The sequence below is a fragment of the Hylobates moloch genome, unplaced genomic scaffold, assembly GCF_009828535.3.
Source record: "Hylobates moloch isolate HMO894 unplaced genomic scaffold, HMol_V3 SCAFFOLD_12, whole genome shotgun sequence".
Classification (NCBI taxonomy): Eukaryota; Metazoa; Chordata; class Mammalia; order Primates; family Hylobatidae; genus Hylobates; species Hylobates moloch.
The window spans coordinates 11,407,639-11,435,599 of record NW_026652287.1 but is presented as its reverse complement, the minus strand read 5'-3'; the positions used below and the strand labels follow the sequence as shown (position 1 = coordinate 11,435,599).

The following is a 27,961-nucleotide window of genomic DNA, read 5'->3' as shown; positions in this document are numbered from 1 at the left end:
CCTTGTAGGCACACAGCGGTATCCGTGGATTTGATTTGCATTTCCTTGATAGTTAATGATGTTGAGCATCTTTTCATGTGCTTATTAACTCTGGAGGTAGACCTGCCAGGCCTTTTCTAATGAGGGACAACCATGGCTTTGTACCCCAAGGACATTTTTATTGAGTTTCTTTGTGTCTAGATTAGAATTAATTAATACTTTCTCTTCCAATGAAGCTCAGCTGCGTCCTGCATCGTGAATGAAAGGCTTTCTGTACATTTTTGCAAAAAAGAAAACCTAGGACTATTCTGGATAAGAAGTGACATTATCTGAGCAGCACTTGAAGCAAGAGAAATACATACTCTGATGCATTATTTCAGTCTAAGGAAGTGGCCTGGCACGCACTCTGTCTCTCTCTCTCCGTGTGTTTTAATCTAATACAGCACAACTGTCGAAGCAAATCTATAATGTATATATACAACAGAACAGTCTTAGGTCCTCATGAAGAGCGAATTGACTTTTTTATGTTGAAAATCTTTTTTTTTTTTTTGAGACAGAGTCTTGCTCTGTCCCCCAGGCTGGAGTGCAGTGGCGCGATCTCGGCTCACTGCAAGCTCCGCCTCCTGGGTTCACGCCATTCTCCTGCCTCAGCCTCCCGAGTAGCTGGGACTACAGGCGCCCGCCAACACGCCCGACTAATTTTTTGTATTTTTAGTAGAGACGGGGTTTCACCGTGTTAGCCAGGATGGTCTCGATCTCCTGACCTCGTGATCCGCCCGCCTCGGCCTCCCAAAGTGCTGGGATTACAGGCTTGAGCCACCGCGCCCGGCGAAAATCTTAAATATTGGTTAAGTTAGAGGTGAGATTAAAAAGTGTAGGAAAATCGGCTGGGCCCGGTGGCTAATCCCAGCACTTTGGAAGGCCGAGGTGGGCGGCTTACCTGAGGCCAGGAGTTCTAGACCAGCCTGGCCAACACAGTGAAAACCAGTCTCTACTAAAAATAGAAAAAATTAGCCGGGCGTGGGGGCGGGCGCCCGAAGTCCCAGCTACTTGGGAGGCTGAGGCAGGAGAATCCTTTGAACCCGGGAGACGGAGGTTGCAGTGAGCCGAGATCACACCATTGCACTCCAGCCTGGGCAAGAGCAAAACCTTGTCAAAAAAAAAAAGGTGTAGGAAAATAAACTGCCATCCAGTACAGCTGAAGAAATCGATACCTTAATTTACAACTTCAGTTTCTCTGTCCAAAGGCAATTCCAAGGCTCGAGCAAATTCTTTTATTGTGCTACGATTTTGGTTATTTTGAATACAGCTTTTCAAAGACCACTTGGGATTTGAGAGCCCTTGGTTTTCTAAGTGTTTTCTATAAGCCTTGTTTTTAAAGGCCGCGTCCTAGCGAGTGCAGCTGCCGCTCCTTACCGGACCCACAAGTGAGGAGCCCCGAGGTCATCACCGAGCGTGAACGCGGGAACGTCTGGGAAGGAAATCTGAAGCCCTGCTCTGACGGTCATAACAAAAGCCTTCGAGCCAAACCGGCGTGTTCAAATTCACCACGGCCCTTCCCGCGCTCCCCTCCCCGGAAACTTGACCACCTAGCCCAGAATGCCGCAGCAGCTTCCTCAGGGGACGCTGTCTCCCATTTCAAAAACCCAACCGAGAAAGAGCTCCGCAGCGCGCCTTCCGCCACGCCCAGGCCCGCAGGTCTCCGCTCGGGGCGGAAAATAATTCTTCCCCCGCACTCCCAGCCAGGAGGAACGCCAGAGGCGCCGCCCCATCCCTGCCGCTTCATTGGCTCTGGTGACCGGCCCCCCGAAAGTCGGCTTTCTATTGGCTGTCTTGGCCGCCGCTCTTCGCTTTTACCGGGGCACGCGGCGAGCGTGACCACGCCCTTTACGTCCGGACGCTCGGTCGCCTCCCGAGGCGTCGTAATCGCCGCCCAGAGGGAAGGAGGTCGGCAGTGCGAGGAGCTGCTATGGTGCTGAGTTTCCTGGTAGAGCCGGCCGAACCGAGGCGGTCGCGGCCATGAAGGTGAGGGGCCGGTGGAGCCGGACAGACCCCTCCTCGCCAATCCTATCCAGCCAGGGCACCTGAAGCGCCTCCTTTCTTTCCGCCTTAGCGGTTACCTAGTCGGCATCTCGGAGAGCAGCGCTGAGGGGGGTCGCTTGCCCGGCTTCAGGCGCCCCAACCGAGCCAGGGCAGGCTCCCGGACTCTCTCGAGCTCCTCCAGTGCCACCCCCGTCAGCGACCCGAGCGATGGGGAGAAGCTGGGCGCCCCCAGCTTTCGCGCCGGGTGGGCCCTTCTCTGCGCCCGGCCCTGTGCGCCTCCTCGGGGGCCTGAGGCAGAGGCGCCAGGGCTCGCATCAGCCTCGGTCCCTTGGCGCGCGGCGTGCCCTCTCCTGCCCCGAGTCCTTGAACTAACCCAAGTGTTGGGGACATCGTGGGACCGAGGAGAACGGGAGGGGTGCAGGGGGTGGTGAGGCCGGGGCCAGGCTAACGGGTTAGAGAACTCTCAGGGTGGGGATGCCACCCGGAAGGGGTGCTTCGTAGGCTGAACGTCGGGGCCGCGACCTAGAGAAGGCTAGATGTGCCTCCATCGCCACTAGGTAAACGCAGCAAGGAATCTGGCAGCTTGAGTTCTCCAAGGTGGGAGTGAGAGCGTGGGAGCATTACTGATGAGAAGTTGAAGAAAAGGGGGAAGGGGAGCGGGGTTTCCGGCCTACTTCTGAGAGATGATTCTCAACCCGATCACTGAGAGTTCTGAAGAGTTCTGTGAACAGCAGTCAGTTCAGGGTATTGATTGATTTGCCAAACTCAAACCAAGTGGGATGAGTCATAAGGTGATAATAACTTTCAGACCTAGACGATTTCGTTAATCTCAGTGCAGAGGTGTGCTGGGGGTGGGTCATCTAGCAGGTGAGCTGCTAAATTAACGCTGTCTCCATAAAGCGTCAAAGATTTACTATGGAAGATTGAAAAAGAGTGTCAGCTGGTCACAGAAATTCAGCACGTTTTGTTGAACGTTTTCTGTGCGTTAGCCAAGAGGGAGACATGGTGAAGAGAAGTAATTCAAAATACAGTCTCACCCCTTAGGAAGGAGTTTACCATTCAAAAGAAGAGTTATTTCCAAGTAACCATATTACAAGACAGAAGGCTATAGGTATCAAAAAAAAAAAAAGGGGACAAAACACTTAGGAGCAAGAAGGATACTTCTGGCTACAGAAAGCAAGGAATAGTTTTGGAATAGGTAACTTTGGAACTGTGCCTTGAAGTATGAGGATATTGTAAAAGCTTATTTTTGACTTTCCAGTTTAGTTATATTATTGCAGCTTGAAATTTCTATTAAAATATCTAGAAGTAGCTTTATTTCCTGAAAACCACCCTCTGCTGTGTTAAGATCCAAAAACAAAGCAGGGATCTTTATATATAATGCCTCGAAGAATGTCAGTATCAATATTAAATTTGTGGCCCATTAAGGAACTAGCTATCGAAGGAAAGAATTAGAGACAGGTCCAGTGTTGACATTTTTAAACAAGTTCTTTGAAAACAGACGTGTGTTTTGAATTGAAGTGGAAGGTACTACTTTCCAAGATGAAATTTTAGAAACAAAGTTTGGTGGCAATTGAAATTATAGAAAAGATATGTATTTTCAGAAGCAAAATATGGACCTGAATAAACATCAGCCTGTGCAAGATGACAGTTATAAATGGTGCTTTTGTTTTTGTGAAACTGGATTTACACCATTTAGGATTTGGGCTGTTAAATGTTTATTATTTAACTTAATGTTGATTTATATTGAAATTGTTTAATTGTGGGTATGCTCATCTGTAGATTTCTGGGCAGAGACTGATTCCTGATGTCATGGAATGCTAACATGTGAATGTTCATGTAAGGAAATACTTCTTTCTGTGGAATTAAAATTACATTAAAAGCCAAGCAAGTATACCTGGCTGGGCGCAGTGGCTCACGCCTATAATCCCAGCACTTTGGGAAGCCAAGGCGGATGGATCACTTGAGGTCAGGAGTTCGAGACCAGCTTGGCCAGCATAGCAAAACTCGTCTCGATTAAAAATTATTTTAAAAAGAAAAAAAGGAAAAAAAAAAAGTTAAGCAGTTAAAAAAAGCTAAGCAATTATATGGATAAGTACATGTTCACTCAAACCTGGAGCAGCTGGTTTTAGCATATGTACGGAATGGGTATTTACTTTCTCCCTTTGGTGTTTTGGTTTGGAAACATGTTTTGAAATAGGTCTTACCTCTCAGACTCAAGTAACATTTTAACCTTACAGTAACATCCAATCAACTTCCCATAAGGGATTAAAAAAAAAATCCAAATTAGTGCCCTGTGTTAATTTGATTTAATCCTTTTTCCCATTTTTCCTTATTTATATTGATCTCACCATTAATTATGCTAATCTCGGTTCTTCCAAGCTCAAAATGAGATATCAAGGAGAAAGTAATCTACTGAAAGTAATTCCTTTTCCTCTTTTTTCTCTGAAAGGTGGGGGAGTGGTGCTAAGGATCAAGTATACTGTTAAAAGAAAACAAAAACCCAAGCATGAGGAAGGTAACATTTATATCTATAGCACACATTATTGTAATAATCTATCAGTTTGGCCAATGTCTTGTCTAAAAGTATTGCATTTTAGAGTTCATCATCTGTTTTTGCAACCTGCTTAATGTCCAAATGGTATGAGAGAAATAATTTAGGATGTAGAATTCCTTCCTTTGTGGTATATGGTTGGATATTTGGTCATTAAGAGTTAGGTCCCTGCATATTGTATTTCAGTTGAAGCAGCAGTTTTGATAAGAAATCCTTTCATATTCTAAGGAGCATATGTTTCTCAAATGGCTCTAAATAGGATAAAGAGGCCAGGTGCGGTGGCTCACGCCTGTAATCCCAGCACTTTGGGAGGCCGAGGTGGGCAAATCACAAGGTCAGGAGATCGAGACCATCCTGGCTAACACAGTGAAACCCTGTCTCTACTAAAAATACAAAAAATTAGCCGGGTGTGGTGGCAGGCGCCTGTAGTCCCAGCTACTCTGGAGGCTGAGGCAGGAGAATGGCGTGAACCCGGGAGGCAGAGTTTGCAGTGAGCCGAGATTGCGCCACTGCACTCCAGCCTGGGCGACAGAGCAAGACTCCGTCTCAAAAAAAAAAAAAAAAAAGGATAAAGATTTGCTTTCTTATCAACTGTTTTTTCTGCTTTGCTTTTAGTTATGTAGGAAAGTTTAACCTAACCAAGATTAAACTGTAAAACTGATTATTTTATATCACTGTTGCTAAGATTTAATACATCTTTTTCCTGTCGTTTAACACAGGACATTGAGTTTTAGCAAATTGAAGGTTGTCCAGAGTTTAAAACAAACCCTGGACATATAGTGGGTGAGTTCTCTGAGGAAGCTTTCATTGGTGGAAGAACAGTATCCCTCCTTGGTCCTTGTAGATTCATGTAGCATCCGAGACAATTATTTTTTGAATTTAAAACTTCTAGGTTCATCCTTAAAATAACTGTGTAAATAATATATTTAACTTAGAGTTATGGCAAGCAAGGTAGACTCTTATGAGAAGAGTGTATGGCTTTATTATTATATTGCTATTTACCTAGTTTAATAAAAAGTGAATGTGTAATAACATATTAAGAGTTAAGGCAAGCAAGACAGACTCTTATGAGAAGAGTCTATGGCATTATTACCTTGCTATTTACCTAGTTCAATAAAAAGCGAATGACTTAGATCATTTAGTTTTCTGTTTCTTTTTTTTTCTTTTTTTTTGAGACGGAGTCTCACTCTGTCACCAGGCTAGAGTGCAGTGGCACGATCTCCGCTCACTGCAACCTCCGCCTCTCGGATTCAAACAGTTTTCCTGCCTCAGCTTCCCGAGTAGCTGCCATGCCCAGCTAATTTTTTTTTTTTTTTTCGTATTTAGTAGAGACAGAGTTTCACCATGTTGCCCAGGCTGGTCTCAAACTCCTGAGCTCAGGCAGTCCACCTGCCTGGGCCTCCCAAACTGCTAGGATTACAGCCTTGAGCCACCGTGCCTGGCCTACTTGTCTGTTTTCATACTCATAAACTTTCTTTTTCTTCTCTCCCCCTATACTTCTCTTGTCTCTGGCTGTCATTTAATCTTTTTTTTTTGAGATGGAGTCTCTCTCTGTTGCCCAGGCTGGAGTGTGGTGGCACCATCTCAGCTGACTGCAGTCTCTGCCTCAAGTGATTCTCCTGCCTCAGCCTCCTGTGTAGCTGGGACTACAGGTGTGCACCACCACACCCAGCTAATTTTTTTTTGGTATTTTTAGTAGATACAGGGTTCCACCATCTTGGCTAGGCTGGTCTCGAACTCCTGACCTCAAGTGATTCTGGCCTCCTAAAGTGCTGGGATTAGAGGTGTGAGCTACTGTGCCCAGCCTGTCATTTAATCTTCGTGGAAACCACCATAGCTTTTCTGATTCTTCATTCTAGTCTGGCTGGTTGATAGTATATTTAATGGAATCATTAAAAGGGATCACATCCTGATGTAGTTTAGGGTTGAAAATTTGTGGTAAACTTGTGAATTCTTTAAATTGAGCATTTTGAAGTATTTTCTCCCCACAGGGATTCTGAAAGCATATTAGATTATACACACACAGAAGCAAAGACAGCTGAACCTTGAGGCCATTTGAAAATCCTGGCACTGTGCCAGAAAGAGAGCTGGGCTGCTGCTCTTGCAAAGAAACAGAACACCTTTCCTCTTGCTTTTGTTGACTGTAGTGATGTTTCATGGGCTTATATTGTTTGAATCTGACTGAGGAACCTGAGAGAGTCCTTATAATCTTATTGGCCGGAAACTGTCATTCCTACTCTTACGCAGATTATTTAGGTTTGTATTCTTTCCCCTCCCATTTACTTCCTCTCCTTTGCTCCTACAGAGGGGAGGGGGCTTCTAATTCATTTTTGGGGAGGGAACAGTATGGGAGAAACACTGTCAGTCTCTGCTATGGGAAGAAAAAGAGGGACTTGAACATTAAGGAGTTTCAGTGAAGGAACTGACATGCTTGGCCCAGTACTTTCTGGGACCGTCTCACATCTGTCTTCCTGTAGTGAAGATGGAGTTCTGGTCTCCACTCAACTAGCTGGTAAGCTGCTCTTGGTCAGCTGTATATTATCCAGACTTGTTGGCTGCAGAGCTAAGGTCCTGTTCTCCAGTTGATGCTATCAGTAAAAACAAACATTTTAATTTCCATTTGTCTTATTTCTTTTTGAGACAGGGTCTTGCTCTGTCACCTAGGCTAGAGTGCAGTGGTGCAATCTCTGCTTACCGCAACCTCCGCCTCCCAGGTTCAAGCAATTCTCCTGCCTCACCCTTCTGAGTAGCTAGGATTACAGGCATCCACCACCATGCCTGGCTAATTTTTGTATTTTTAGTAGAGACGGGGTTTCACCACGTTGACCAGGCTGGTCTGGAACTCCTGACCTCAGATGATCCTCCTGCTTCGGCCTCCCAATGTGCTGGGATCACAGGCGTGAGCCACTGTGCCCGGCCTCTGTCTTATTTCTTTTTTTTTTTTTTCCTTGAGATGGAGTCTTGCTCTGTCACCCAGGCTGGAGTGCAGTGGCGCAATCTCGGCTCACTGCAAGCTCCGCCTCCCAGGTTCACGCTATTCTTCTGCCTCAGCCTCCTGAGTAGCTGGGACTATAGGCACCCGCCACCACGCCCAGCTAATTTTTTGTATTTTTAGTAGAGACAGGGTTTCACCATGTTAGCCAGGATGGTCTCAATCTCCTGACCTTGTGATCCGCCCACCTCGGCCTCCCAAAGTGCTGGGATTACATGAGCCACTGCGCCCAGCCTGTCTTATTTCTCTTACTTAGCTCCAAATTGGATGTGGAAAAAAGGTACTGTTACTGGCTCCCTAAAATCTTGGTGCACTGTCTTTGAAGAAAAGAGGAGAACTGGCATTGGATACCAGAATGACATGAGGACATCTAGGTGTCTGAGGCAGTCCAGGCAGGTTTTAGATTTAATTTCTTATTATGGAATGTGTAAGGTTTTTTGTTGTTGTTGTTTTTTGAGACGGACTCTTGCTCTGTCGCCCAGGCTGGAGTGCAGTGGCATGATCTCAGCCCACTGCAGCCCCCGCCTCCCAGTTCAAGTGATTCTTGTGCCTCAACCTCCCGAGTGGCTGGGACTACAGGCACCCGCCACCACGCCTAATTTTTTGTATTTCAGTAGAGATGGGGTTTCACCATGTTGCCCACGCTGGTCTCGAACTCCGGAGCTCAAGCAATCCGTCCACTTCAGCCTCCCAAAGTGCTAGGATTACAGGCATGAGTCACCACGCTGGGCTAGGTGTTAAGTTTTTAAATACGATACCTGGTTTTTAACTGATATAAGCCAGGCAGACCATGGTCCTATGGTGGCTCTACTGAGAGCAGCTTTGGCTTAAGAGGGTGGATTAGACTACCAAGAACAAATCATTTATTTTTAGTAATCATTGATGGCTAGAAAATAAACTCCAAACACAGGTAAATTCTCTGAGCTTGGAGTTTTGTGCCAGGCATAGGCAGACAGTTGCCTCATTCTCTTATTCTCTATGTTGTTTTAAACTACATTCATGGTCAAGAGAGGAAATTTAGCTGTCTTCACAATTATCGTTCTTTTTTTAAAATATAATTTCAACTTTTAGATTTGGGGGTACATGTACAGATTTGTTACATGGGTATATTGAGTGATGCTAAAGTTTGGGGTACAGTTGGTCCCGTCAGCAGGTAGTGAACACAGTACCCAATGTTAGTTTTTCACCCCTTGTTCCTTTCTTCCCTCCTTCCCCTTCCCCCCAGATTATTCTTTCTAAACTGTTAGAAAAAGGGTTATACTTCTTAGATACCACTTGGATTCATGTGGTAGAACTAGAACCCATGGAGTTTTGCTGCCTACTAAGGTCCCCAAGTAGGTCATGGAAGCCCACATCATGGCTTGCATTTTCAAAGTTCCAGCCTTTTCAGAGATCTGGCTTTGGGCTTTATTCACGGAGTAGTAACTGTAGGGTTTTTTCCCCCCAATGAACAAATAATGGATGGTGACCCTTCCATAAAGAAGACACCACTTTGGAATTGAGACCAGTGAATCAACTGCAAATTCAGAAGCCAAAGGGGTATGCCTAGTGTACTGTCAGAAGCCAAAGGTGGGGGTATAGTATACAACAACTCAATGAATTGACTGCAAATGCAGAAGCCAAAGGCGTATGCCTAGTATACAACAACTCGGTGAACTGACTGCAAATTCGGAAGCCCAAGGGCTATGCCTAGTATGCTGTCTTTCCAGGAACTGGGTTTGCTCAAAATCTAGGAGGAAATGGAGTGGTTTGTAGAAGATGCTTCAATCTTACTATCAGTATGGAAGCAATGAATGAATAAAAGAAAAATAAAGGAATACAGGCTAATTTAACTGGAGGAAGATCTTAAAATATAGGGAAGACAAAAATGGAACAGGAAAGAACATGAACTTAGGTCTCTAAAGTTTTTAAAAGGAGGGTGCAGGAGAGTGATCCTTGTTGGTTAGGACCCTACTGGATATGGTAACTGGGTTCCAAGGAAATATAACAGAGGCAGAGTGTGAAGAGCTCAGAAAATAGATTGGCATATGTTCCCCCCATCCCTTGTCCCCCTCTCCACTGTAAGAGCTCAGATTCAATAAACCCTTGGGGAAATTGTCTTTTAAATAGTTCTCCAATTGCTTTTATAGGTTCCGTCAAGTCATAACAGAAAATGTGGGCCAAGCGTGGTAGCTCATGCCTGTAATCCCAGTGATTTGGGAGGCTGAAGCAGAAGGATCCCTTGAGCCCTGGAGTTTGACATCAGCCTGGGCAGCATATCGAGATCCCGTCTCTAAAAAAATAAAAATAAATGGCCAGGTGCGGTGGCGCACGCCTGTAATCCCAACACTTTGGGAGGCCGAGGCAGGCAGATACCTGAGGTCAGGAGTTCAAGACCAGCCTGGCCAACATGGTGAAACCCCATCTCTACTAAAAATATAAAAAATTACCAGGGTATGGTGGCAGGCACTTGTAATCCCAGCTACTTGGGAGGCTGAGGCACGAGAATCACTTGAACCCGAGAGGCAGAGGTTGCAGTGAGCCAAGATTGTACCACCGCACTCCACCCTGGGTAACAAGAGTGAAACTCTGTCTCAAAAAATAAATAAATAAATAAATAAATAAAAACTAGACAATGTGTACAGATTTAAGGGGAAAGATCAGTATAGGGCACTTCAAGCACTATTAGGTGAGTGTCAAGGTGACAGTTGTAGGTAGAGATGCCTTTGCCCTGAGGAGGCATGCAGAATAATTTCTGAAATTTGTGAGAAAGTACAGGAAGATGAAACATACTAAAGGAGAGCCAGGTAGATGGAGTCCAAGCTTGGAAGGATTTATCTTCTAGATGGATTCTTCAGCCTGGAGGTGAAGAAGGACAAAAATACTTTGAACAATGGCTGCTTTTGATAGACCCAGAAATCACTGACTTTCTCCTAATATTGGGAGATTTCACACAAGAAAATGTGCAGAGGGGTTAAGGTGGGAAATAAAAGTTTGGGCCCAAAAGCAAAGAGCAAATAAAATCAAGGAGAGCACCAAAGTCCAGCAAAAGTTACAGGCCAATATGTGGTAAAAAAGGAAAGGGATTCATTGAAGAATCAGATTAGATTGTTAAAAACTCAGCTGACCCTTTCTTTTTTTTTTTTTTTTTTTTTTTTTGAGGTAGAGTCTTGCTCGGTCACCCAGGCAAGAGTGCAGTGATACAGTGGCGTGATCTCTGCTTACTGCAACCTCCACCTGCCAGGTTCAAACGATTCTCCTGCCTCAGCCTCTTGAGTAGCTTGGACCACAGGCGTGCACCACCATGCCTGGCTAATTTTTGTATTTTTAGTAGAGACAGAGTTTTACCGTGTTGGCCAGGCTGGTCTCAAACTCCTGTCCTCAGGTGACCCGCTGGCCTCGGCCTCCCAAACTGCCGGGATTATAGGCATGAACCACAACACCTGGCCAAAACTTAGCTGACCCTTTCTTAAAGGATTGGGTAAAACCAAAGTGGGATGCGAAATACTACATATCCCACAACAGAAAAACGTAGACAGGTCTTGGGGAGTATGTGGCTGAGGCATTATTAGTTCCAGAAGTCAAGGGCCACAGGCTTCCAAAGTAACCACAGCCCTTTCCACTCAGGAATTTGTGGAGGGTGATGTTCCAGCTGAAACAGTATAGGCAGGAAGAAGACATCTTCCCTTGGACTGAGCAGGTCTTAAGCTTTTAACCTGGCCTGTATATCAGAATTACCCAGGGAGTTTTCAAAAAAATTCTGGTGCCCAGGCTGCACCACAGACCAGTGAAATCAGAATCTCTGGGGCTGGGACCCCAGGCATCAGTATTTTTAAAGACTTGCCTGGTGAGTCCAACATGCAGCCAAGGCTGAAAACCATTCTCTTAAGGGCAGTTTCACAACCCTAGGCAATTCCTTAGCAAGAGGTACTGACAGCAGCTACCAAGCTACAGGACTAAAACACCTGTTCCAACAAACGGCAGCGGGGGTGGGTGTTTCCTGGCACTTCAGTGCTAAAATGAATGTAAAGAAATTATGTTCATGGCTGGGTGTGGTGGCTCATACCTGTAATCCCAGCACTTTGGGAAGCCGAGGCGGGCAGATCACCTGAGGTCAGGAGTTCGAGACCAGCCTGACCAACATGGAGAAACCCCGCCTCTACTAAAAATACAAAATTAGCCGGGCATGGTGGCACATGCCTGAAATCCCAGCTACCAGGGAGGCTGAGGCAGGAGAATCGCTTGAACCTGGGAGGTAGAGGTTGCGGTGAGCCAAGATCGTGCCATCGCACTCCAGTCTGGGCAACAAGAGTGAAACTCCATCTCAAAAAAAAAAAAGAAATTATGTTCATTTCAGCGCTGGGATGCCAGGAAACACGGGGCTTAAAGGGGAGATGGAAATTAAAATTTTCAAATATGCTGGATGGGGCCGGTGTGGTGGCTCATGCCTGTAATCCCAGCTCTTTGGGAGGCTGAGGCAGGCGGATCACGAGGTCAGGAGTTTGAGACCAGCCTGGACAACATGGTGAAACCCCGTCTCTACTAAAAATACAAAAATTAGCTGGGTGTGGTGGTGGGTGCCTGTAATCCCGGCTCCTCAGGAGGCTGAAGCAGGAGAATTGCTTGAACCCGAGAGGCAGAGGTTGCAGTGAGCCGAGATTGTGCCATTGCATTCCAGCCTGGGCAACAGAGCAAGATTCTGTCTCAAAACCACCAAAAAAAAAAAAAAAAATGCTGGATGGGAAAGAAAAATACTTCAAATATACTAGTGACAGGGGCTTCCCCTGCTTCAAATTTCTGAACTTTCCAGAAGGCTGGAGTGTTGCAAATGCTCCTGTCAGAGATGATAACTGTAAGTGGATTTGCCCTTCAGTATGATGCTAAGGTTATTCTCATTGGGAGATCATGTTCTCATTGGAAGATTTTGCCCAAATTTAAGTTCAGAGATTCTAATGAGGCTGCAACCTGAATTTTTCAGGATTGCTTCTTTACCTTCTATTCCTGTAGTATTTGGCTGACAATAGTTAATATGTGTCTGAGTTGTACTGAATATTGGGTTATAGCAGCATTTTTGCCTGGGACACTTTGGAGGTTGGCTTGGGCTTTTTTGTTTGTTTTTGAGACAGGGTCTCATTCTGTCACCCAGGCTGGAATGCGGTGGCATTAAGCATAGCTAACCATAGCCTCGACCTCTCAGGCTCAAGAGATCCTTTTGCCTCAGCCTCCGAGTAGCTGGGAGCACAGGCACATGCCCCCACACCTGGCTAATTTTATGTTTTGTAGAGATAGAGTCTCCCTATGTTGCCCAGGCTGGTCTTGACCTGGCCTCAAACAATCCTCCCACATTGGCCACCTAAAGTGCTGGGATTACAGGTGTGCGCCACCATTCCTGGCCTGTTTTTAAATTTTTATTTTATGATGAGGGCTAAATTAAGGGTTTTTCTTCATTTTCTTTCTGGGGAACAAAGGAAATTCCCTTCCTTGTATAGAAACGTGAGGAATGGGACAAAATTGTCCCCCTCCAAAATTGGTATCTACACAGAGAATCCATCTGTTTTCCCAAAATAAGTCCTTCTATTCCCTTTACCAGAGCTGTGTAGTTGAAAAAAAAATTTTCAGCCTAGAATTTTTAATGCTCATACTCATTAACATGGTTTGAAAAATTGTATCCTTCCCTAATTCATTGTAAAACTATCCCTGATACAAAGGTCATAATCTCTGACAGTGCCGCTTTTAAAAGGGGGTGTCATTTGAGATTTTTGGTTTTCTTTATGAAGAAAACATATTTTGAACTTTCTAAGTAGCATGTAAAATTTTAATAATGTTCCATTGCCTGTGAAGAGACAATAGGAATTTTTTACAGTTACTTGTCAGTCATACCATGGTGGAAAGAGGAGCAGGAGAAAAAGAAGTTTTTGTCCATGAGGAACTTTCACTGTAGTCCAGGAGGCAACATCAGACGTGAATTAGAAGGGGGATAAAAGGCCGGGCATGGTGGCTCATGCCTGTAGTCCCAGCACTTTGGGAGGCCGAGGTGGGCGGATCACGAGGTCAGGAGATCGAGACCATCCTGGCTAGCACGGTGAAACCCTGTCTCTACTAAAAATACAAAAAATTAGCCGGGTGTAGTGGCGGGCGCCTGTAGTCCCAGCTACTCGGGAGGCTGAGGCAGGAGAATGGCGTGAACCCAGGAGGCAGAGCTTGCAGTGAGCCGAGATCGCGCCACTGCACTCCAGCCTGGGCGACAGAGCGAGACTCCATCTCAAAAAAAAAAAAAGGTCGGGGGGGTGGGGATAAAAGCTAAGAGAGCTGTTGGTTTAGTAGCCACATTAGTAGGAAGCTAAACTTTGTGAAACTGCACTTCTGTTAACCCTGGAATGAAGAGAAGTTTATCCTGGGAGTACTTTCTGCAGTTGAGGTATTTTTTTCCCCAAAAAACGTAACGTGCAAACTGAATTTTTTAAAACAAAGTTTTTCCAGTTTTGAGTACATACTCTAAAGAACTGTGGATGAATCCTTTACTTAAGAGAACATTAACTTTATTATTATTAATTTTTTTTGAGATGGAGTCTCACTCTGTCACCCAGGCTGGAGTGTAGTGGCGCAATCTTGGCTCACTGCAAACTGCCTCCTGGGTTCAAGCGATTCTCCTGCCTCAGCCTCCCGACTAGCTGGGACTACAGGCGTGTGCCACCATGCCCAACTACTCTTTTTTTTTTTTTTTTTTTGAGATGGAGTCCTGCTCTGTTGCCCAGGCTGGAGTACAGTGGCGCAGTCTCGGCTCACTGCAAGCTCTGCCTCCCGGGTTCACGCCATTCTCCCACCTTAGCCTCCCAAGTAGCTGGGACTACAGGTGCCCGCCACCACGCCAGGCTAATTTTGTTTTTGTTCTTTTAGTAGAGATGGAGTTTCACCGTGTCAGCCAGGATGGTCTTGATCTTCTGACCTCATGATCTGCCCGCCTTGGCCTCCCAAACTGCTAGGATTACAGGCGTGAGCCACCACGCCTGGCCTAATTTTTGTGTTTTTAGTAGAGATGGGGTTCTGCCATGTTGGTCAGTCCAGTCTCGAACTCCTGACTTCATGTAATCCACCTGCTGTGGCCTCCCAAAGTGCTGAGATTATAGATGTCAGCCATTGTGTCTGGCTGAACACTAACTTTAAATTAACTCTTAGTGAATCTAGATTTTCATGCTTTTTGGTTTTTTTTTTGAGACGGAGTCTCGCTGTGTCACCCAGGCTGTCGTGCAGTGGCGTGATCTCGGCTCACTGCAACCTCTGCCTCCTGGGTTCAAGTAATTCTCCTGCCTCAGCCTCCCGAGTAGCTGGGATTACAGGTGCCTGGGAACCACACCAGCTATTTTTGTATTTTTAGTAGAGACGGGGTTTCACCATGTTGGCCAGGCTGGTCTTGAACTCTTGACCTCATGATCTGCTCCCCCACCTCCGCCTCCCAAAGTGCTGGGATTACAGGCATGAGCTATCGTGCCCATCCTTTTTTTTTTTTCCCCCCTCTTTTTGAGGCAGAGTCTCACTCTGTCGCCCAAGCTGGAGTGCAATGGTGCGATCTAGGCTCACTGCAACCTCCGCCTCCCAGGTTCAAGCGATTCTCCTGCCTCAGCCTTCCAAGTAGCTGGGATTACAGGCATCTGGTCAATACGTCCAGCTAATTTTTGGTATTTTTAGTAGAGACGGTGTTTCGCCATGTTGTCCAGGCTGTTTTGAACTCCTGACCTCAGGAGATCCACCTTCCTTGGCCCCCCAAAGTGCTGGGATTACAGGCATAAGCCACTGAGCCTGGCCAGATTTTCATGCTTTTATGCACACCGTGGCTATAGAGTTTGAGGTATATTATCATTTAAAGGTACGAACTATTATAATTTTACCTTTTACAGAGTCTCGTCTGTCGCCAGGTGAGTGCAGTGGGGACTCGGTCATGCAAGTCCCCGGTTCCGCCTTTTCTGCCTCAGCCTTCAAGTAGTGGGATACAGGCCCCGCCACCCCCCGGTAATTTTTGTTTTTTAGGTCTCGATCTCCTGACCTCGTGATCCGCCCGCCTCGGCCTCCCAAAGTGCTGGGATTACAAGCGTGAGCCACTGCGCCCGGCCAACCTTTTTATTTTTTTGAGACGGAGTTTTGCTCTTTTGCCCAAGCTGGAGTGCGGTGGCGCGATCTCGGTTCACTGCAGCCTCCACCTCCTGGGTTCAAGCGATTCTCCTGCTTCAGCCTCGTGAGTAGCTGGTATTACAGAAGCCTGCCACCATGCCCAGCTTTTTTTTTTTTTTTTTTTTTTTTTTTTGGAGATGGAGTCTCGCTCTGTTGCTCAGGCTGGAGTGCAGTGGCGCCATCTGGGCTCACTGCAAGCTCCGCCTTCCGGGTTCACGCCATTCTCCTGCCTCAGCCTCCCGAGTAGCTGGGACTACAGGCGCCCGCCATCACGCCTGGCTATTTTTTTGTATTTTTAATAGAGACAGGGTTTCACCGTGTTGGCCAGGCTGATCTTGAACTCCTGAGCTCATGATCCACCCGCCTCAGCCTCCCAAAGTGCTGGGATTACAGGTGTGAGCCACCGCACCCGGCTTTACCTGACTTGAAAGGCATCACTATTTCTTGAGAATTATAGGGTGTGAAGACTTATAATATTGAAATCCTTGGCTTTGATACTTCAGACTGTTTGAACCTTGTGTTGTGGTTTCTTCTTTACCTTCTCCTTTCTTTATAATACAACATTACTTCTGGGTAATAGCAGAAACAGCCATTATCCTTCTGTTGCATTCCAAATTGCCTTTTGCCTTTTAAGGTTGAGGGCTTTTTATTTGCTTTTTGTTTTAAGAGCTTGCCGGACAACAGTAAATGTTTGACAGAATCAGATAATAAAATAAATGGAACTGTATTATTATGTGCTGGCATTTTAACTAATACCTCAGCTATCTCGACTTCCATTACCTATCACATTATCTAGATTCTAGAATATGCTTAAGAATTAGGACAAGGGCAAAAGCCTATTCGTTCTAAACACTATAGCTTTTATTTTAAGCATGGGAAAATGCCTTTGGCCCTCGCTGAAAATTTATTCTTTTTTTTTTTTTTTTTTTTTTGAGACGGAGTCTTGCTCTGTCGCCCAGGCTGGAGTTCAGTGGCGCAATCTCGGCTCACTGCAAGCTCCGCCTCCCGGGTTCACGCCATTCTCCTGCCTCAGCCTCTCCGAGTAGCTGGGACTACAGGCGCCCGCCACCATGCCCGGCTAATTTTTTATATTTTTAGTAGAGACGGGGTTTCACCGTGGTCTCGATCTCCTGACCTTGTGATTCGCCCGCCTCGGCCTCCCAAAGTGCTGGGATTACAAGCGTGAGCCACCGTGCCCGGCCAATTTATTCTTTTATGTATACTTGTAACAAGCATGGTTATCAGGTTTCTGAGACTGCAGTAAAAAAGGAGACAGGTTACTCTGGGCAGGTATAGTGATAGCCCTGGTGGCTCAAAGAGAGGGAAGAGACAAGGAAAAAACCATAGAAAGCAATACATTAGTTCTGGGCCATTTAGTGGAGTAGCAAATAGCCCTTACGCCTTGGAAGGCCATGATGGTTATCAAGTCATTAAAAATTATGTTTAGTATCTTCAGTTTGAAAAGGTAGAATAAAAAAATACTTTCCTGTTGTTGTTGGTTTTTTTTTTTTTTTGAGACGGACTCTCGCTCTGTCACCCAGCCTGGAATGCAGTGATGTGATCTCGGATCACGACAGTCTCTGCCTCCCAAATTCAAGCGATTCTCATGCCTTTGGCCCTCACTGAAAGCTAGGAGGCTGGGCACAGTGGCTCATGCCTGTAATCCCAGCACTTTCGGAGGCCGAGGTGGGTGGATCACCTGAGGTCAGGAGTTCGAGACCAGCCATGGTCGTCAACATGGCGAAACCCTGTGTCTACCGAAACTACAAAAAATTAGCTGGACATGGTGGCGGGTGCCTGTAATCCCAGCTACTGGGGAGGCTGAGGCAGGAGAATTGCTTGAGCCCGGGAGGCGGAGGTTGCAGTGAGCCGAGATCACGCCATTGCACTCCAGCCTGGGCAACAAGAGTGAAGTTCCGTCTCAAGAAAAAAAGAATTTGGAAAGTAGAGAAAATTTCAGAGAAAATAAATTACACATAATACATTAAAATCTATTCTGGTTTGTCTACAACTTCAGGTAAAAAAAAAAAATCTAGAGTTTCAGTTGGTGTTTTGATGTTTTCCATGTCATTTAAAAAAATTATTTACATATGCTATAGTATATTATACCCAGTTACAAATGCGAAAACAGAGGTTTAAGGAAATGAAGTAATTTAAATTTATGGGCCTGGCATAGTGGCTCACACCTGTAATCTGAGCACTTCGGGAGGCCAAGGTGGGCAGATCACTTGAGGCCACGCGTTTGAGACCAGCCTGGACAACATGGGGAAACCCAATCTCTACTAAAAATAAATTAGCCGAGTGTGTGGCGTGTGCCTGTAATCCTAGTTATTCGGGAGGCTGAGGCAGGAGAATCGCTTGAACCCAGGAGGCGGAGGTTGCAGTGAGCCAAGATCGCACCACTGTACTCCAGCCTGCGTGACAGCGAAACCCTGTTTTTAAATAAGTAAATTGATGTTATTTCTGTTAAATAATAGCTGAGAAAATCTGCCTTAGACTGTAGAACTGTGATGTCTAGTGCAATGGCCACCAGCCTAATGTTGCCAGGTAAAATACAGGGTGCCTGAAATTTTGAATTTCAGATGAAAAACGAAGAATTTTTAGTATATGCATATCCCAAATATAGCACAGGACAGACTTTTGTCCAGTCTTTTTTTTTTTTTTTTTTTTTACATGCCTGTGTACATGTATCTGTTTTGGGTGGGTATGGAGGTTTTTTGTTTTGTAAAATTTGGATCATGTTCTCTTTTCCTTTTGTTTAACAAGCGATCATGGGTATTGGCAATGCCAGATATTCTTTGGAAATAGCAGAAAATTCTTTCCAAATGACTTGAAATTTCAGTGCCCAGATGAATATAGTAATCTCAAGTTATTGAGGGCAAACTTACCTCTCCAGAATAGCATTCCCTGAGGATCCCAGAGAGCCCAGATTCCACTTAGCTTTAAACTGTGGGATTTGTGTTCCTTTTTAGGCGGGTGCCACGTCTATGTGGGCTTCGTGCTGTGGGCTGCTGAATGAAGTCATGGGAACTGGAGCTGTCAGGGGCCAGCAGTCAGGATTTGCAGGAGCCACCGGTCCATTCAGATTTACACCAAACCCTGAGTTTTCCACCTACCCACCAGCGGCTACGGAAGGGCCCAACATAGTCTGTAAAGCCTGTGGACTTTCATTTTCAGTCTTTAGAAAGAAGGTGAGTTGGATGAAATGTTACATAACAAGACACATGGGTCAGAATTCTTGATTGTAGGTTATTTTGAATAGCTAGTGAATTTTCATTTCTGTTTATAAAAATATCAAAAGCTTAGTTCCATTAGCCATTTTCCATCTAGAAAAATACTTAATTGGAGGGATTATATTACTGCTCAAGTTTTCTGACTAGACATTGTTTCTCACGTTCAGGCATCCTTTCTCCTGAACTTTGACCTGTTTGTATCATTTTATTCTCCATGATGATGTTTATTTCCTAAAGCAAGAAATTTATTAGTCTGTAGTTTTGTTCACAAATGATTTACTGTAACTATGATTCAGATTCAAGTGTCAAAAAAAATCCCGTACCTTAACTTTCAAATGAATAAATGAATGCAATAAATTAACTACTCTTTAGAGATTCAACATAAAATACTGAGCTAACAGTTATTTTCACTCAGATAGAAAGTCATTCAGAGACCTATCATATTGGTAGGCCTCCTTGCTCTCTTTGATCATTAGTTTAGTCTTTTGAAGTACTTAAGGAAAAAAAATGTTAGCTTGCGGGAACAATGCAGCGACCAGAAATGACCACATCTTAGTGCCCTCTTTAAGCTTCTCTAGTGGCAAGGCTTTGATTGTGGTTAGGCTGTGTAGTTTACAGATTACTGTATTAGTGGGTCCTGTATTTTCTTGGATTGACCTTGAGAGATCAGTTGCCTTTCTCTTTCCTTCTCAGTCTGTTATGCTTTTTGTCTTCTGCTCTTTAAATGGGGGAAATTTTTCCTGTAGGAAAAGACCAAGAAGTGTGATTCTGCTTTCTGCTCTGTGTGGTTCAAGCTCTGTTTTGTTAATTACATGTTTATACCAAGGGGTGGAAAGGTTTTAATTCATTAACACAAGAGTGTTTTTCTTAAAGTCCTATATTAGAACTTCTGTGAATCCAGACTGCCTTGGCAATGAATATTTTGATTTTCATGGCTTTTGAAACACGAAAATACCTCTGGAAATAGTCTGGTGCCACTGGGGACTTCGCTGAAAACTAAAATTAAATTTTAATAGAAGGCAGAAAGAAAACTCATGTTTTCATAATGGTTTATATCTTGCTGTCATCAAATGCTTTTCTTTCTTCAGCATGTTTGCTGTGACTGCAAGAAGGATTTTTGCTCCGTTTGTTCAGTCTTACAAGAAAATCTCCGTAGATGTTCTACTTGTCACTTATTACAAGAGACAGCATTTCAGCGCCCTCAGTTAATGCGACTGAAGGTGAAGGACCTGCGGCAGTATCTCATTCTGAGAAATATACCCATAGATACTTGTCGTGAGAAAGAAGACTTGGTGGATCTAGTACTGTGCCATCATGGACTAGGCTCTGAGGACGACATGGACACAAGCAGTCTGAATTCTTCAAGGTCCCAGACTTCTAGCTTTTTCACACGTTCGTTTTTTTCAAACTATACAGCCCCCTCTGCTACTATGTCTTCGTTTCAGGGAGAGCTTATGGATGGAGACCAGACATCCAGATCTGGAGTGCTGGCACAGGTACGAGGGGGTAACTAATTACACCCAGGGCCCAGCACGCTTACTCTTGGCCGTATATGGCAGGGCCTTTAGTGCTTGACGACTTCTGATAAACTTCAAGTCATGTGCTGGAGTGGAGCTTCCACACCCAGCTGAACTCTGCACTTGAAGGCTGTCCTGATGTATATAGTGTCTGCTGAGGTGCTAGGTGGCTCCAAAGTCTGCTGTCTGAAGGGTCCCAAAATAGCTCATCAGTCTCTTGGCCTTAGTTAATTTCTCTATCTTATACAGTTAGACACTGTTGAAATGGCTGTGAAAAAGTAGCACATACACATTTGTAGTGTTGTGTTAGTACAAGTATTTCAGTGACCACAGAAAACAATCAGTAGTGTAAGTTAGCCTAATGCCCATTTGTCTTGGTACAGTGAAATTGTTATAATTTAGTTAATGAAAGAGCCATCTGAATTAGTGAAAAAATGTAGTTATTTACTAATTGTAATCAATAATATTGTCCCAATGAGGTCCTTGGGCATCCTGATTGAATAACATGTAAGGGCTTGTAATTAATATTTACTTGTACGTGAGTGATTCTAAACTGCTGAAAGAAATGTTTTGAACAAATTTTTTCACACTTAATTTTCTTCTCTGAAGAAGGGGGTTATTAAAAGTAGAGGAAAGCTGGATGAGGTGGTGTGAGCCTGCAGTCTGATACTTGGGAGGCTGAGGCAGGAGGATTGGTTTAGTTCAGGAGTACGAGGCTGCAGGTGTACCATGATTGCAACTGTGAATAGCCACTGTATCCCTAGCCTGGGCAACACAGCAAGACTTTTTTTTTTTTTTTTTTTGGAGGCAGAGTCTCACTCTGTTGCCCAGGCTGGAGTGAAGTGGCGAGATCTTAGTTCACTGCAACCTCTGCCCTGCTGGGTTCAAGCGATTCTCCTGCCTCAGCCTTCCGAGTAGCTAGGATTACACCCAGTTAATTTTTGTATTTTTAGTAGAGATGGGGTTTCACCATGTTGGTCAGGCTGGTCTTGAATACCCGACCTCAGGTTATCTACCCGCCTTGGCCTAAGTGCTAAGATTACAGGCATGAGTCAACTGCGCCTGGCCAAGAGTGTCTTTTAATTAGTAAATGAATAAATGCAGAGGGAAATTTGGTCTAATTGCCTTCTAGATATAGTCCTGTGTCCTCTAATAATATTTTGGTCAGTGATAGACCACATACACAGCAGTGGTTCTGTAAGATTATAATACCATATTTTTATTGTACCTTTTTTGTGTTTAGATATGTTTAGATACACAAATACTTATTACTGTGTTATAGCTGCCTACAGTATTCAGTACACTAATGTGATGTACGGCTTTGTAGCCAGCCATGCCCTATAGCCTAGGTGTGTAGCAGGCTGTGCCATCCAGGTTTGTGGAAGTGCACTGTGATGTTCGCACAATGACAAAATCGCCTAAGGACACATTACTCAGAATGTCTCCTAGTCGTCAAGCAACACATACTGTAGTCGTAAATTAGATAAGTCCAAGCCAGGAGTTTTATTATTCTCCCAAAGGAGAATTGGCATATTTATGCTGCAAACATAAGGCACACCTGACTTACATACCCCTTTTGGGTATACACCACCATTTGGGTGGTGTGGATTGTTGGATGCTACAGTATGGTGCCTGGGAATCAGTAGGGTGGAATATTTGAAATTGGGAACTGACCTAGCTTATTGGAGAGCTATTGTCAAAATATAGTCAAAATATGTGAAAGAAGGTACATAACCCAAACTGAAGAGATTTTTTTTTTCTAAAGTGTTCTGATTGAGAAATGTTAAAAACTAGAATTAGCCTCAGCCATCAGTGAAGTCCAGAAAGCCTTCGTTGGAATTAGATTGTCTAAGTACGCTGTGGTAGAACTGAGATCTTTCAAATCAGATGCCCCTGATGCTTGGGCTGACCCATCAGAGCTTTAGCTTTTTTCGTCTGCATCTTACAGGCTCCAGTTAAACTAGCCATTTGCAGGTACTTTGATAATGACACAGTGCCATCCCATATCCTTAATGGCTTTGGCATTCCATTATGGGACATTCCTGAGAGAGTGAATACTCTGGTTAGATTTTATAACTTTACACACACACAGGAATTTGTGTTTTGAGCTAACTTTATGGAAGGTAGGTTCTTCATGCAGTTTTGTAGGGCCCAACTTTTTGGAAGGGTCAGCAGCATTCTGAATCCAAAGATGTGCATTATGCTGGCTTTCTGGTCATCATGGGGAGCATCGATGACAAGGCTTTCTCTAGTGATAAATACGGATTGATTCCTGACCTAATCAGATACATTGTATAAGTGTAGGTACAAAGTGAAATCACTTCAGCAAACACAGAAGATGATGATGATGACGATGATGAGGATGATGATGACGAAGAAGAAAACGCGGAGGATCAGGTGAGGCCACCTATAAAATTTGGTTTCCCTGACATGTCAACCTGACAGGAAGGGACAGTGCCCTGCGGACTTTCTCTAGATTAGTACAGGATGTTTCTTCTGGTTTGAATGTAGGACAGTATACTGAAACACTTCTAGGACTGCTGAGATGGCTGGGAGAATATTGAGGGCCAGTGATGAGTTTAGAGTGAGGAGGGTCTGGACTTGTGGTACCAGGGCTAACAGATGCTCTGTGGTTTCAGAACCCCGGGCTCTCCAAGGAGAGAGTGAGAGCTTCGCTGTCTGACTTGTCAAGCCTTGATGATGTGGAAGGGATGAGCGTGCGCCAGCTGAAGGAAATTCTGGCTCGGAATTTTGTCAACTATTCTGGCTGTTGTGAAAAATGGGAACTGGTAGAGAAAGTAAACCGGTTATACAAAGAGAATGAAGAAAACCAAAAGTCCTGTAGGTTTATCTTTTCATTTTTTCCCTATAGTATTTTTCCTTAGGCTTTTAAAAACTGGGTTGTTTTCTGTCACAATTAAGTCAAATTTATTTTTGAGAAAGCTGTGTACCATTTTACTGAGTATCAGTTAGTTACATGAGCCTGTTTATAGATCTGGAAAGTAGTAACTTCATTATGTGATGTTCATTATGGCTGTGAGACCACCACTGCCAAGTGAGTTAGAAAATTATTCAATTTGGGCTTTCTTACTATAATTAACTATTTGTTACAACCCTAATTAAATTCCTTGTCTCTGTAAAAATGCTTATTTTCTCACTAATGCCTTTGGCCGGCCAGTACCTTGGTTCTCTCAACTTTTAAATCTAACAGTAGGGGGAACATTTTCTATAGCCCAGATGTTACATAGTTCTTAGCATCAACTATTTGTAGATTTCTGTGTAAGTCACAAAAAGCTGAGGTTAAGAACTTATGAACTAGGCTGGGTGTGGTGGCTCACACCTGTAATTCTAGGACTTTGGGAGGCTGAGGCGGGAGGATCACTTGAGCCCAGGAGTTTGAGACCAGCCTGGGCAACATAGAGAGATCCCAGCTCTACAAAAAAAAAAAAACCAAACCAAAAAAACCTGGTGTGGTGGCACCAACCTGTGGTCCCAGCTACTTGGGAGGCTGAGGGGGGAGGATTGCTTGAGCCTGCAGGGAGCCATGGTCATACCACTGCACTCCAGCCTAGGTGACAGAGCAAGACTGTCTCAAAAACAAAATAAAACAGAACAAAAACTTCTGAACTATACATTGATGAAATTTAGCACAGAAATTCTTCCTCAGCTGGTAACACGATCAAGCCACAGAACATTTATGGACAAGAAAAAATAATTCAGTTGTATTTATTTATTTTTAATTGTAAAAAAATATATATGTACTTAATATTTTTAAATTGAGACAGGGTCTCACTATGTTGCCCAGACTAGTGCTGAACTAGGCGTGGGCCACCATGCCTGGCCCTCAGTGGTGTTCAGATTAACAAATCTTATGTTCCTATCTAGCTTAAACAGCCCGCCCATCATTAACTTTTATCATCTTGAGTTTTCTCCTTTAAAAGCTGGTTATAATACAGCATTTGTTGATGAACAGGTTTATGCACAGAATATGCACAAAATATTTTGGCAATCCTACTTCTAAGATGACGTCACAATGGTAGATGCAGAAATCTTCATCCTCAGAGCTTTCAGAGGTCCTAGGCTGCTGGCTGGGAAATGGTTTTCTGGCAGTGACGGGAGAAGTCAGTTGACTTCATAAATGTAAATAGCAACTATGTATAGTGCACAACGATAATGCCACTCCCACCCTTAAGTAGTTTATGGTGTAGGATATAACATGGTTGTTATTATGACAGCATGGTTTCCAGTGTCTTTCTCCATTAACTCACTGCATAATCTAACCCTAGTTCAATCTCTGGCTTGGGTGGAACACACATTTTGTTTTGAGCACAGCTGGCATCTTTCCTAGCTTGACTGGCTCCAAGTCACTACCAAGATTGTTCCCATATCCCTGACAAGACACTGGCTCCTCTGCTTTCCTAAGTTCTAAAGAGTGGGAAGGAACCCTCCACACAGAAGGGGAGACCAAGGCCCACTCTGATTTCATCGTGAGTTGCCTGGTGCCTTCTCCATTGGCATATCTGCCATCTCATCCCATAGATCCTTTCTCCCCAGGTCCACACCAGTAGTCATGAGCCATGAACTAAGACCCCAGATCACAAGAATCTCTTCCCATGAATGGCAGTAAAACATTTCTCTTAAATCGAGAGACTACTGACCTTTCAAGCTTGAATTCCTGTTCTGTTCCAACTATTCATGATTCCCTTTGATCTCCTCTGACCTGTAGAAAGGGAAGCACCCAAATCCATAGCCCTATGGCCAAATCTCAGGCTGGGGTTAACTTTTTTTAACTTATTCATCATCTTTCTTATTCACAGACTGGATTTTCTCAGATGTAAAGGTGGGCCAAGAGCCAAGACGGCCCATATTTTTCAAGTTAGACTTCAGCAGGGCCAAGAACACAGATGGCTTGAGATGATTCTAAGGCTAGGGAGGGAAGGATGCACAATTATTCCTAACTTTCCTAAGAGGGGAACTAAGGCTCCTTTTCCTATTGAGATGAGGCTCCAGAGACTGTGATGTTCCCAGGGATACAAAGCTGGGGCAACTGAGTTAAATTCCAATAGCATCCTGACTCCAAAGCCCATCTGCAGAAGACCAGCTGAGGGTTTCTTTTTCTACTTACAGAAGTAATATATCCCTATCACAGACATCTTGAATTAGACAAAGATATAAAATAGAAATACATAGCTAACACTTGTTGGGTACTTCAAGCATTTTATTCTTTACAAAACCCTGAGGTGTAGCTTTTATCATTGCCATTTCTAGTGGAGAGAACCAAAGTGAAGAGAAGGTGGGATTATTTCTTGTACAACACTGGGGTGGCATTGGGCCTGCAGTGGTCATTCAGCAGGTGGCTGCTCAGCTTCGGACCGGGAGGGTGGCTGGCTGGCTGGCCATGCCCGAAGCTGAGGCCTTAGCTCTCTGTTGCCTTTCAGATGGCGAGCGGCTGCAGCTGCAGGATGAGGAAGACGACAGCCTGTGTCGCATCTGCATGGATGCCGTCATCGACTGTGTCCTACTGGAGTGTGGGCACATGGTTACCTGCACCAAGTGCGGCAAGCGCATGAGTGAGTGTCCCATCTGCCGGCAGTATGTGGTGCGAGCCGTGCACGTGTTCAAGTCCTGAAACAGGCTCCCCTCACCAGGACAGTCACCCCCAAACTTGACCCCAAACATTTCAATGCACAGAAGGGACTAGAAACTTACTGTTCAAAGGCTGAAGCTATGTTTAAACATTATTTTCACTACTAAGGGGACAGAAAGATCCATCCTGAGTTGTGGAAACATTGGTCCATGCCATGAGCCTGTCTGCCTGTCGACACGTGAGCTTCCCAGGCTCAGCTGGGCTTTATCACGCATCCCGTGAACACTCACTGAAGTCAGCCTGTTTGCACCATGTGGGCATCAGCCACTGCTGTCTTGGGAGGACACTTATCCTGTTCTCTTATTTCCCCTTCATCCTATTTTTAACTTAAACTGCTCAGATGTTTGAAACTTCTGTCCTCTTTGGATGAGATCAGTGTCCACAAGTGGCCGACATGGAACATGCCAAGCAGTGGCTCCTCTGAATGTTCACTTTATTAGTCATGTATATTTTAAATGCTAACATTTGATGAATGTAAGTTTCCACATTGTTGCTGTTTCTGCATTTAAACATAATTGGGAACAACTGACATTCTCTAGTCGACTGCCAGGGCCTTAGACTCCACATGTCCATTTTTGTTCAGGTATAGCTTTTTATAGCAAGGGCTGCATCTAGCTTCTTTTATTAGAAGTGTGTGTGCTAAATTCCTTATTAATGTGTAATCAGTTTACACTGTTTTGTATAGTGAAGGTGTATTTTCAGTGCTACCCGCTAGCTGATTTTAACTTTAGGAATAAAATTAGTTTTAACAGCTTTGGTTTACATTGTCTTGGTCAGTTTCTGAATCAGGTGCCCTGGCCTAGCACCCCTCTTCAGAAGAGATGGTGGTGGGAGCACCTTCAAAGATGTCACATGGGGGCCGGGTGCAGTGGCTCACGCCTGTAATCTTAGCACCTTGTGAGGTTGAGGCTGGAGGAATGCTTGAGCTCACGAGTTCAAGACTAGCTTGGACAACATGGCGAAACCCCGTCTTTGGAAAAAATATGAAAAAATTAGCCAGGTGTGGTAGTCCCAGCTACTCAGGAGGATGGCTTGAGCCTTGGGTGTGGAGGTTACAGTGAACCAAGATCACGCCACTGAAATCCAACTTGGGTAACAGAGCCAGACCTTGTCTCAAAAAAAAAAAGAAAAAAGAAAAAAACAATGCCACATGAGCAACAGTGCTTACATTTCCTGCTTGCTTATCAGTAAGGTTAACTGCTGATGTGCTGTTTCTTGTGTCCAGGTATTGCACTAGGTGCTGTAGTTGCCTCTGCAGTCCTCAAAGCAACCTTCTGAAATAAACATTGCTTTGCTTCTCTAACCTCTGAGAAGTTAGACTTGTCTAAAACCTCATGGTTAAAAAGTGGCTATGCAGAATTTGAACCTAGCTCTGATGCCAGAGTTGCTTTTAACCCTTCCAGTACCACATAAGAAATGAGAAACTTGGGCCAGGTGCGGTGGCTCATGCCTGTAATCCTAGCACTTTGGGAGGCTGAGGCGGGTGGATCATGAGGTCAAGAGTTCGAGACCTGCCTGGCCAACATGGTGAAACCGTCTCTACTAAAAATACAAAAATTAGCTGGGCATGGTGGTGGGTGCCTGTAATCCCAACTACTTGGGAGGCTGAGGCAGGAGAATCGCTTGAAACTGGAAGGCGGAGGTTGCAGTGAGCCAAGATCACGCCATTGCACTCCAGGCTGGGCGACGAGTGAAACTCCGTCTAAAAAAAAAAAAAAAAAAAAAAAGAGGAACTTGGGATATTATGCAAAAATGTGTGAAATCTCTTTTAGGTCCAACTTGACTTGACTCAGGATGGTTGAGTTGAGACCAACTGTGATTTCAGTGCAGCTGGGAGTGGCCGCTTCTCAG

The 27,961-nt window shown here is 44.6% G+C and overlaps 2 protein-coding genes across 6 annotated transcripts in view; one reads left to right on the top strand and one right to left on the bottom strand.

Annotated features, from left to right (window-relative positions):
- Positions 1-27,961, bottom strand: part of KDM2B (lysine demethylase 2B) — a 110,580-nt gene that overhangs the window by 11,413 nt on the left and 71,206 nt on the right. The gene's annotated exons all lie outside the window — the stretch shown is intronic.
- RNF34 (ring finger protein 34) lies at positions 1,888-26,872 on the top strand. 5 transcript variants are annotated; one of them, XM_058424741.1, is made up of 9 exons: positions 1,893-2,004; positions 4,475-4,540; positions 6,724-6,832; positions 7,825-7,960; positions 18,686-18,904; positions 20,035-20,442; positions 22,768-22,860; positions 23,103-23,304; positions 25,902-26,872. In XM_058424741.1, exons 5-9 carry the CDS (start codon positions 18,701-18,703, stop codon positions 26,090-26,092), a joined length of 1,098 nt encoding a protein of 365 aa, XP_058280724.1. In that variant the 5' UTR covers positions 1,893-2,004; positions 4,475-4,540; positions 6,724-6,832; positions 7,825-7,960; positions 18,686-18,700; the 3' UTR covers positions 26,093-26,872. The 5 variants fall into 5 exon arrangements, with proteins under 5 accessions (XP_032024372.1, XP_058280724.1, XP_058280725.1 ...); XM_058424742.1 differs by lacking the exon at positions 6,724-6,832; XM_032168482.2 differs by lacking the exon at positions 7,825-7,960.

What these genes read in the sequence shown, in the direction of transcription:
- RNF34 (XM_032168480.2), top strand. An exon ending in AAGAAAACGCGGAGGATCAG is followed by an intron (nt 22,861 to 23,102) that starts GTGAGGCCACCT and finishes CTGTGGTTTCAG; the next exon opens with AACCCCGGGCTCTCCAAGGA. An exon ending in TGAAGAAAACCAAAAGTCCT is followed by an intron (nt 23,305 to 25,901) that starts GTAGGTTTATCT and finishes GTTGCCTTTCAG; the next exon opens with ATGGCGAGCGGCTGCAGCTG.